Source organism: Saccoglossus kowalevskii, chromosome 19, assembly GCF_978046115.1.
Source record: "Saccoglossus kowalevskii chromosome 19, keSacKowa6.1, whole genome shotgun sequence".
Classification (NCBI taxonomy): domain Eukaryota; kingdom Metazoa; phylum Hemichordata; class Enteropneusta; family Harrimaniidae; genus Saccoglossus; species Saccoglossus kowalevskii.
Genome location: NC_140659.1, coordinates 25,546,023 through 25,557,923, shown reverse-complemented (window position 1 = coordinate 25,557,923; position 11,901 = coordinate 25,546,023). Strand labels below are relative to the sequence as shown.

Sequence of the window (11,901 nt, the reverse complement as noted above, 5' to 3'; positions counted from 1 at the left end):
GCAGTACCAATGTGTAACAGCAGTGGCATATGGCATACAAATGGTGAGACTTGGCTGGAGAGTGACTGTGATATATGTACTTGCCATAATGGTTTAACTACATGTACTTCAATTGAATGTCCAATGCTTACCCAAACACCAGGCTGTCACATTGTATACGAAGAAGGACAGTGCTGCCCAGTAAAAATCTGCCGTGGAACAAGTAAGTTTCATCCACTCATAATGGTTTACATGTACTGTGATTGAATGTCAAATATTTGAAAGTTATTCCCAAAAAATATCATTTTGTTGTTTGTCAATTTGTATGATTTCATTTGTATCATATATGTATATTGCCAAATGCGCGCCTGTATTCTTCTGCACCTTTGATAATAGCATTTTGAAAACTCAATAGAAGTTAACCTTTTCACTACCAGTTCCCTCTTTTCATCACAAATTCACAAAATAGTCTAAACTTTCCTTCGGAAGATTGGGACAAATACAGCCAAATTTTTTGCATAAAAACTTAAAATTGACTCAAATTTTGTCTGTTGGCTCCAAAATTCGGGTTCATTTCCAGGAATATATTCAGCTGGCAAGTCAATTTTATCTGCCTTCTGGTAAGAAAACATGTTTACTATGCTAAAATGCAAAACAAATTGCCAAACTTTACACAGTTTATTCAACTTCTGAAAAGAATATACCACATTGAAAGTTTCATTGCTAAACAGAGCAATAATACATGATGTATTCCAGGTAATAATGTAATTCATACTTATGTAACCTTTGATGAAAAGCCCAATAAAATATATTTAAATACAAAAAAAATAATACAAGAAAAATGTGCAGACAAATTTGGGCAAAAAAGTCTGGTGGTGAAAAGGATAAACACAAATAACTGAGAGCGAGAAAGCAAGATCTTTTTTTGCTGCTCAAATGATGTTCCATTATCCGTCAACTTGTCCACTTTTCTAAATATCTTAGTCAGTAGAACAATGATTACGGAAGAAGAAAATTTGCAGCAGGAATTTGTGTAATCCAATATCACTGGAGTTGCATGCTCTTATAACTAGTACCCTTGTGTATTACAGAGGACATGTGTGCCCGTGGGGACATTAGACACAGTGATGGTGAGACATATTCCATCCACACCAACACTAACATTGAAGACCTTCATACATGGAATAGAAAAATGATATCAACAGGTTGTGCTACTTGTACCTGTATGAAAGGTCGCATATCATGCATGGAGAACGTCTGTCCTGAAGTACGCCCTGATTGCCGCGTCGTTGAAAATGAAAGAGATAATGAGTGTGCTTGTCCTACCATAGTCTGCCCAGAAAGTAAGTACTGTTTAAATGTAAGTACGCTTTTTGCATTTCATTTCATAGTATGCTGTTTGCTTTGTTTATTTTTACCATAAAGTGACCATGAGGATTGTCTCAGAGAAATTCTGGGCTCCTTTGCATGTAACCTTTTCATTGCTACATTCTTCAATACATTTGTCACCTTCCACTATGATTTGAAAATCAATTCTTTTTTTTAATTTTGGTGAAACTATAATATGTTGCCCTCACAGATTCTTATGGAAGATAGTGCATAGGAAAGTACTATTCCAAAGCAAAAAGTTTTCTTAGGAGCCTCTTTCTGAATTTCACCAGAAAGGCCTCTCCCACTGAAAACTGTGGGGGCGCTAGACTTATGAAAAGGGTCTACAGCTAATGCATAAACAAAGTTGCATTAACATGGTGTAATGAACCTAGCAGTAAACTCAGCTTTCACCATAGCCGAAATGTAGTGATACCGAAAGGGTTAAAGTTCACAATGGTATTAATATAATGTGTTGCTGGCTTGTTAGGTATGTCCTCACATTGTGCTGTGTCAGGATATGTACAATAAACCAGAGTAACTGCACTTGCTTGCTAGCACTCTTTTGTGTCATGATACACAATACACCACCATACAACAGTAAAACAATTGTTTCATAAATATTTGATAAATTTATCAAATTTCCTACAAAAAAAGTAGTATGTTGGATATTATTTATATCAAACAGAAATGAAATTTTCATGAAGCAATTGTTTAACTATTTAAACACCAAAGCCAATTTTTGTCACCAATTCCAAATTAATCCCTCTTAATTTTTTTCAAAAAATTTCATCAAGACCTGTATGTAAGTTATGTGTATTTGGTCCAAAATTATAACAAAGAAATTATAGAAAAATGAATAAAAATGTGAAAAATGTTGCAACAAAATAATGTCGACAAAAAGGGTGAAGCTTAATTTGAGCTAATATTAAAAATAGTGAAAAGCTTATGAATTCGATACAAGTCACATATTATTCCACCTCCCCAAGTGTTAAATTCCATAAAATTCTAAGTTTTGTAAAATTTCATTTACTTTGAACTGAATGATCGTAATTTCCCATTACCTACATGTCCAAATAAAAATTATGTAGCTTAATTCTGTGAAAGGTAAAAAAATAAATAACTTTGGTGTTGAACCCTTTAAACATCTTATTATCATTTCCCGTCAACATTTATTTGTTTTTCTATAATTTCTTCCCAAATCAACATACTTTTCCCATTGGTTAGTTTTGATTAAAATTTTTAAAAAAAATATATGAAAACATTTTTAATATTTTCATTCTGTGAATGAAGGCAAAAGTTGACTTTGGTGTTCACTGTTATTATTATGAAATTAGACAAACTGTGAAATATTTTCCTCAATTTCATCATCTCCTTTCTAGTGATTTAATCATTGCAGAAACTTTGTTGGATGGTAATCAGTCTGTTTAATCATGGAACTATAAACCCCAGGAAGAACAACCACTTCGTTTCCTTTGAACTATGATAGTTGCCGCGATGTCGAATGTTTATTTTGACTGTTTATTTTGTCGCATTAAAAAATAAGCCGATTTACGCAAATGAACGTTTATCTCCGACTATCGGTCATTTTCGGAGTCAATCGGACGACTCCGGGAGATCACGTGACCGAGTTGTTCCGGTTATAGCATAAAAAAACAATGGCGCCAAGACAAAAACACTGATAAATGATCGACATTCAACGGGGAAAGAAAACACATTGCCACTTCTGGCGATCGAAGGGAAACACGGAATTAGTCGGGATATCTCAACAACAAACAGCTCACCAAACCCCATGTTTCGCAAACTTTCGCAACCTTATTTTTTCGAGGGTTGAAAAAAACAAGAAGTAATCTAAAAACGACATTAAAAATTATGAAAACTCGCTAAAACTCCGACCCGTTGCATGATTTCCGGTACACTGAAGGTCACCCTGCAGACCGACTTGTTTGCGCATGCGTAGTGAACGAAATATTTTACTGCGCAGATATGAAATTTTTTTTTCAAGTTTTCCGTTTTCAGCAAAGCGGTTGAAACGGGCGTATCGGCGGCAACTAACATGGAGTATGACTAATGTCGTGGAAACAAAAGCGAAAGCACTGTAAGATAAACTAAGACAAAGGTTTTTTTAATCCTCTTAGTTTCGTTGTTCTTCCTGGGGTTTATAGTTCCATGGTTTAATCATGAAGCTCAATAAAGAGCTCCATGATTAAATAAAAATTGAGGTTTAATCCAAATATTGTTTGCTTTCAGATTATGCAAGTCACTGGGTACAGTGTGTGTGCTTGGCAAATGTATTCAATGTATGATAAGAAAAGTAAACAAATAATTATGTAACAAGTTACACTTGAACCCTTATTCTGCCTGCCTAATGCACTTTCAAGATGACTTGACCAGATGAGGGTTAATACTGCATTTACTACATCTCAGATGCATTTAGATTAGTAATCATTGCTCTTATATTATCACATCACCTGCTGTAGGCGTCCACGAACAGACAAAAATAGTGAAAAAAAGCAGCTTTAGCAGGCATTGTCATGCAGGGTTCTCCCCAGCAGTTAGAGAATGGTGGACAGTATGAATATTCATTAGCTCATTAATATTCATAAGCTCATTAATATTCAACATTTTGAGAATGAGTACTGTAAAATACTTTATTTTCGCTTGCAATTAATTTTCGCTGAAGGAGTGATCCAGTGAAAATAAAATCCAGCGAATAAATTTTTTCCCCCTATATTTTACATTCAACTTGTCATAAATCAGTGAAAATTAATTCTACACAAAACACCAGCGAAAATTAATTACAGCTAAAATAAAGTATTTTACAGTATTTCTTTCAACAGGAGTCAAAATACTAGGTCATGCGTATGTGTTTTCTACAGACACTGATGTTTCCCATTAGTATATCATCTGTTCTTTAATTAATTGCAGAGAAGTCAGGTGTTTGCCCTATCCCTAACGTCCACAATGTCCGTACTTGCGACAATGAGTGTGATGCTGACACACACTGTACCGATGACCATAAATGCTGCTTTAATGGATGTGGAATGACATGTACAAAACCAGTTATTGAAGGTGGGTAACAGGATTTATGTAAATTGATAATTTATTTGAAGTACATTTTCATGAATTTTGCTTAATTTTTGTTAATAAATTAAATAACCCACAGACATGATTAGTTTAATTTTGATAAACATGCATATTGATTATCTATTGTTAGCTCATTTCTGATATCTAAAAAAATCAGATTTAAATTGAATTCATCACAGAGGTGCTCTGGAAATAAAATAAAAACCATGGAGGAAAATTCAAATGTATTTTCTGTATGTATTATAAATTTTGATACTGTGAATCACATTGTTTTCATCTCATATTAGTTGCCAAGCTTCTCATTTGAAAAGCAAATCTTAAATTTTGAATTATTTTCAATGTGTCTCCAATACTTTAAGCACACAGGAGTTCTTTCTAAGCTTTCTTTGATTGTTAAATCTTGTGTGAAATTTATTCCCTTATAATCTTTCTCATCGTAGGCTGCTTTGATGTCTTTGGTGTGCTGCGTAGCCATGGTGATATTTGGCACAAATCAGACTGTAGTATATGCGAATGTGTTAACGACCAATCTATCTGTACTGAAAGTAAATGCCCAGAAGTTCCATCCCACTGCACTGTCAGACCAGTTGATGGTCAGTGCTGCGGTGAATTAGTCTGTGAAAATACATACCCTGCGACATGTAAGTTGTTATTGTAGTACTCATTGTGATCAGTGGTATGGTAGTGTCTGAATTACAATTAACACATCGCCTGTTAAAACCTCCACCAACCGTGGCTATAAATGTCATATTACGGAGTCAGCAGGCTATGCTTTTAACTTTTTCACCACCAGTTCCCTCTTTTCATCATGAATTTACAAACTAGTCCTGTTTATGGTGTGCACTTTCCTCCTGAAGATTGGGACAAACATAGCCCAATTTTATGAGTGAAAACTGAGAATTGACTAAAATTTTGTCTTTTTGGCTCTAAAATTAGGGTTCATTCCCAGAAATATTGAAGAATATAAGAAAAAAAGTGCAGTAAAATTTGGATGAGAAAGTCTTATTAAAGTTAATATGCGTGACATGATACCCCCCCCTTCTCAGTAGCAAATTTAAATTTAGATATTTGTATAAAATAAAAAATAATATGTATGCAAATTAATTTCCGGTAACATGAATATTATAGGGCATGATGTTCAAATCAATGGGATTAATTAACGTGTTATTATTTGTGTTATTAATAGCATGTAGTCATGGTAACAAGGTATACCCTGTAGACAGTACATGGGTGGTTGATAGCTGTACCACTTGTAGCTGTATTGATGGTGTAACAGTGTGTGATTCCGTAACCTGCCCCACAACCAATGTACCCGGATGTAGACCATCCTATGTGAAAGGGAAATGCTGCCCAGAAAAGATTTGCAAAGAACGTAAGTATAAAGTAACTTAAAGTTCCCTCTGATAATACTTTTCAGCTCCGCTATCGACTTTGTCGAACAGAGCTTATCATATGAGTGATTGTTCGTCATCCACATTAATCCTTCATGGTGTTTGTTCTCATTAATTAAAGTCTAAATTAGTGTTGAACCATGGGATGAGAAGAAAAATCTGATAGTAATGAAATTTTAAAGAAACAAAAACAGCACAATTTTGTGATAAGTAAAAATTCTAGAAGCCAATAAATTACGAACATTTGCCAAATATTCAGATGGTTGAATGCAGTATTCTGTGGGACGGATATTCGGACAACCACAGCTGGTGATAACAACTCCTATGTTAGTTGTTGAGACTCTTGAACAGTGTAACAAGATTTACCCCGACATGTACAACATATATAAATTTGGTTGTTTGGGATTGTTTCATAGTTGAGTTTGTACTGTTTTTTTTTTTACTTTAGCTGTTTTCACCGGCTCTTCGACTGGTGTTTCACAGCAGCTTGCACAGAGTCCATGGATACACATGGCACCATAGAACGTTCTGTGACATAGCTCTTTTCCCATTAATAGGATCAACCTCTACTTTTGTATCAGTTTTATCCTTATATATGTTACATGTATAAATGTTAAAATACAGATTTAATTTTTTTTTGTAGCTGACAGTTGTGATGTAAACGGTGAAGTTCACCTGAATGGAGAGGTCTGGTATTTGAATGAATGCAACAGATGTCACTGTGTCAAGGGTAAATACTACTGTACAGAGACTAAATGCCCAGTACCACAAGAAGGCTGTCAATATGATATGACACGTACTGTGAATAAACAATGCTGCAAGAACATTACATGCACTACCTCAAGTAAGTTATTTATTCAAACATTTAGGACATTTGTTGATTCTTCTATGGGTGATATGCTGATTTAACACAGTGTATTCTGGGTAATGAAATGCATGATGGTTATTGAGTCACCAATGCATTATGCAGGGTTTGCGCTAGTGTCTCGGCAAGACAAGACCCACTTACAAAATTTTAAGAAACTGAAATTTAACCCTGGATAACTTTATTAGAGATTGGACCCCAGCTTGCCTGAAAACTGTTGTGTTGAAATCTGTGGGTGATTTATGAAAATAAACTGCAATGCATTGTGAGCAATTCAAGTATAGTTGATTTAATCACCAGTGCCTCTGTGGATTGTCCGATTATTGTATTTGCTCTATTAGTAGCACTTGCACTTCTTTAATAACATAGATGTGCCAATGGTCAAACTTGAATTTATATAATTTATAATTTATTTATAATTTATGATACAAATGATGCAACCTTGAAGCTGTGCATCTAATTAAAGTATGGTAAATGCGGTGATTCTTTGTTATTTATGGAAAACTTTATGTTTTGTCTGATTATATAGTTTAAATTATTTTTCTTGGCAGGTTCTGAGAAGACATGTGAATACATGGGTGAAATGAAAAACTCAGGTGAAGTATGGAAAAAAGATTCCTGCACAGTGTGTGAATGTGATGAAGGCAAGACAATGTGCACTGTCAATACCTGCCCTAAAATGAGTGTGCGTCCAGGATGTCATGCTGTTAAAGTGAATGGACAATGCTGCCCTGAGATAGTCTGTCGTAATAGTAAGTCTACCTTGTCTTACAATTTATAGTACCAAAGTACTGTAAAATCTGTATTAAAAGCCACAGCTTCTATTAAAATGGTACAATGCAACAGAGGGTATTCGGCTTCTATTAGAGCATCTACACATATGAGAAATGGTGAATTTTTGGATCTCAATTGTTCAAAAAAAATCGGTACAGCTTCTATTAGGGATGCGGCTTCTAATACAGATTTTACGGTAGTAAGAAGTAAGCTACACCGGGCTTTACATGAGGATATTAGATAATAAGAGATTGATGTAGATAATAATGAAATTATATGAAGAACTTGATATATTTAATTTCTTAGTTTTAACTGATAGTATGGTTCACTAGGGGAAAAATTGTTTGTTGTTTGGATTGAAATTCAGGGGGAAGGTAATTTAGGGGGAACATATTCTTTTAAACACTTCTTCTACCATCTCTTCCCTGAATGTTTATTGCTTCATCTTTGAATTCTTTTAAATGCTTCTTCCACCATTTCTCCCCTGAATTTCTTTTGGTCCATCCTTTAATCCTTCTCAACACTTCTTTTACCAAATCTCCCCTTTATTTTTTAATGGTCCATCCCTTAATCCTTCTCAACACTTCTTCAACTGTCTCTCCCCTGAATTTAAATGGTTAATCCCTTAATCTTATTATCTACTTCGCATTACTTCATTTTGCTTATAGAGAAATAAATAGAATTGTAAAACTGTAGATCTTTGCTGCCACTCGACTAGCTTTACAATGTGAAATTACTGCTCACTTTGTAAATAAATAAAATACCAACTTTGTTTCATTTGAATTTAGTGCATAGCTGTATGATTGATGGTGTAGAACATCGCAACGGTGAACAGTGGATGCACGATAATTGTACCATCTGTAGATGTGAACTTGGACATAAATACTGCACAACCAAGACCTGTGCTGAACCTAGCAACTATTGTGCATACTCTACTCAAGTAACACCAGGAACTTGCTGTCCTCCTGTACTCTGTCCTTTTGAAACATGTGAGTGGGAAATTATAATTGATTCAACCATTGAATTGATTTGATAAATTTGTGTAATGATAATGATGCTGATGATGACGATGATAATGATGATAGTTTTTCTTACTTTCAATTTTACAGCTACTAGAATGTGCAGAGAAAATGTTGGAGACGTTATGAAGAACTTCAAACATGGTGAAACTTGGATGCGTGATTCATGTAGTCAGTGTACTTGTCATCATGGTACTGCACTTTGTCAAGATCAAACCTGTCCTATGTCTGTATCTCCTGGATGTCGTACTGTACCAGTTGATGGACAGTGCTGTCCTAACATTGTGTGTGATACAGGTTTGTCATATTCAACTCTGTCTCGTTCTGATACTAAGAATACCTCATACATTTGTTTGCTCTGGACTTGACTGATGAAAACACATTTGCTATTAATCTTTAATTTTCTATCATTCACAGTAAAAATTGGCCAGTGTCCAGTTGTGAACCCATTCATGTCGAAGTCAATCACTGTCGATACCTGCATGTCGGACACGGATTGCTCTGGCACAACTAAATGCTGTTCCAATGGTATTGCATTCACTTGTATGGCCCCCTGGACTGTTGAGAAACCAGGCATGTGCCCCCAAACCAATCCACTTACAACACCACTGCGTAATATGTGCGTAACAGAGTGTACTAATGATATGGACTGTGTAAATGAATGGAAGTGTTGCAGTGAAGGTGGATGCAGCATGATTTGTCGTCCTCCTGTTACCATGACAAACACAAAGACCAGGAATTTTGAAAACATGAAAGAACCAATGACAAGAAAAGTTTCCATGCTGACAGGCACATGTAAGTAACTACCGTTTACTCTTCTTTAGCACTGAATGTCTTAAACTGATTGACATTTATAGTTTTACCTTCTGGTATTATTTGTTGTCAAGGCGATCAAGATGCAATATAAAAAATAATGGCTAATAGTCATAAATAAACAAAACAACAATTTACAAATTATGGGAAAAAAAAAAAAATGTTTACACAAGATTTTAATCTGATTTTGCATGTCTGAGAGTATATGTGAACTTGTATTCAAAAATGAAAATGTTTTTAAACTTGATTACATATGATTAAAGAATTTCTAGAAAACAGTAAACATCTCAGAAAAGGGGACGAACATGTATTGATTAAATGAAGGATAATTAAAAATAGGATCTGACTTCTTAAATTTATTTTTTCACAAGGACCAGTACAATGTATACCATGAGACTTACATTAAATAATTTGTTCAAATTTCAGACAAGTCTGGTGAGTGTCCTAATATCTCGCCATATGGATGGAATTCTGGTGTATGCGTGTCTCATTGTACTTTAGATATTGACTGCCCTGGTGACAACAAATGCTGTTCCAATGGATGTGGAGCAATGTGTATGCCACCTAAGAATCCTAGTAAGTCATTATTTCATAATCCTACAATTGTTGAACTTCAGTGTGGTTTTAAAGTGGTTTTAAAGTAACCTTGATCTGGAAAACTGCTATCTCCATGCAACATTTTAATTTAATAATGGAACATTGACATGGATGGTCAAACGTGAAATTAAAATTTGTATATTTGTAATCAAATAATAATTTTTTGTTTCTAAATGTACTCAGGATTCAATATTATTCCATTTTCATAATTCAACCAATTATTTTGCTGGAAATTCCATAAAACTTATTGAAAATTAGTTTTTGTTCACTCACTTGCGTATAGTATAAATTTGAGTTTTCATTCTTTTGAAGTGTCATCTTGTTGGGATTGACAGTGTTTTTTTTTTATATTTACATTTTTTTGTGCCAGGTGACAGTTCAGAACATTGAATGTCACTGTTGTCTCTCCTGACTTTGTTTTTGTATGTGTAAATTGCAAGTGCTAGTGCTGACACATAGTGCAATTTTTCCACCAAAGCCATATTCATTTTTGGGACCACATGACAGGGCTGTACGTCCATCTCTCTATCAAATGGCAATTTAATGGACCTGCGGACATTAACCAAGGTTCCCCCAAAGTCGCATTGGTTTAATAATGAATGAATCTTGGCCAGTAGATTTGACCATTCCATTTAGTCTATGGCACATTCGCCCAAGGGTAGGGGTCGACCATTTTTGATGTTCAGCCTAAGGTAGGATTTGAACTTGGGTCATGAGTCTGATGCAACAACCACTGTGCATGCTACCAGTGACCGGAATTGACAATGTTGTTGTCAAAACAAACACCACTTACAATGTCTCTAGGAATATTACAATGTTACAGGAGAAACTAATAGGGCATTAGCTGTTTTGCTGATCAGTTTATTTCAGGCTTTCTTTGTAAGCAATTTGTATTGTTGAGAGAACTAAATAAGAGCATTCATACATTGCATATTTCGGTTCTCTTTGCAGCCAAATTTGGTATGTGTCCATTCAATCAACCACGTGGTGTCTGTAAACGTGTTATAAATACCTGTACTGAAGACTCTGATTGCATTGGAAATAAGAAATGCTGTAACAATGGATGTGGTCTCAAGTGTGTTGTCCCTGATGTTGACAGTAAGTGATCACTCCTATATAGTAGTGGTTTGTTCTTGTAATATTAGTATTCAACATCAGCTCAAATTACTAAAAATATCAAGTTCTGAACCATTCCGCAATAAATTATTGAAATTGTTCATGCATCTCATAAGTGGAGAATAATTAAAAATATCAATACAATATTGTGATATACATGTACTGTAAGACTATGTCCAGAAAGTAAAATACTGACAATGTGCTGTGTATGTTGGTGTGGCTCAGTAGAGTCAAATAAGATAAATGAATTAGTACTGAATAATGACATTTTGTATTTTTATTCAGCTACAATCTGCACATCAGTACCAGCAACGTGCACTGAGAAGTGCCTTGAAGGTTATGCCACCAATGATAAGGGCTGTGAAATCTGCAAGTGTAAGAAAACACCTGAGATGTGTGGAACTGAAGTCATGTGTGATCTATTCTGTCAGTACGGATTTGCCACAGACAATAGAGGCTGTGAAATCTGCAAGTGTAAGGAACCAAGTAAGTTATTAAATTAGTTTGGCAGCCAGTCATTACTCTCTGTTGTATCATCTGTGGTTGGGTTCGGTCGCCACATTCCAACTTGAGTAAGGATTTCAGCCGAACAACTTGAACTCTCACGAATTACTAGTTAACACAAACTGCATTTATTTGCAAACAAAACTCTTCAAACAAAAGTGTAAACTTCTGATAAATACATAAACTTGTAGAATGCCTTAAAACATGATGAACTAACTGACCCACAGTTCAGCACAGACTAAAACTAGAACAGAACTACCGTTTAACTTTTAAAAGGAAAATAGAACATTACGGCGTTAACCAATCAGTGACTGCGTACTAAATTAATAATGGAGTATCAGCCAAAATCTATGGCTTATTATGTTTTAAACGATATCATCACTGTATC

The 11,901-nt window shown here is 34.9% G+C and overlaps 1 protein-coding gene across 1 annotated transcript in view; it reads left to right on the top strand.

Moving 5' to 3' along the window:
• Positions 1-11,901, top strand: part of LOC100371432 (uncharacterized) — a 97,796-nt gene that overhangs the window by 40,713 nt on the left and 45,182 nt on the right. Inside the window, exons 25-37 of the mRNA XM_085493798.1 lie at positions 5-202; positions 1,071-1,322; positions 4,276-4,419; positions 4,875-5,075; positions 5,621-5,806; positions 6,469-6,669; positions 7,242-7,442; positions 8,253-8,453; positions 8,574-8,780; positions 8,901-9,278; positions 9,723-9,872; positions 10,845-10,991; positions 11,295-11,495. Of these exons, the coding sequence (XP_085349924.1) occupies positions 5-202; positions 1,071-1,322; positions 4,276-4,419; positions 4,875-5,075; positions 5,621-5,806; positions 6,469-6,669; positions 7,242-7,442; positions 8,253-8,453; positions 8,574-8,780; positions 8,901-9,278; positions 9,723-9,872; positions 10,845-10,991; positions 11,295-11,495 (2,667 nt within the window). The remainder of the gene's footprint in view (positions 1-4; positions 203-1,070; positions 1,323-4,275; positions 4,420-4,874; positions 5,076-5,620; positions 5,807-6,468; positions 6,670-7,241; positions 7,443-8,252; positions 8,454-8,573; positions 8,781-8,900; positions 9,279-9,722; positions 9,873-10,844; positions 10,992-11,294; positions 11,496-11,901) is intronic.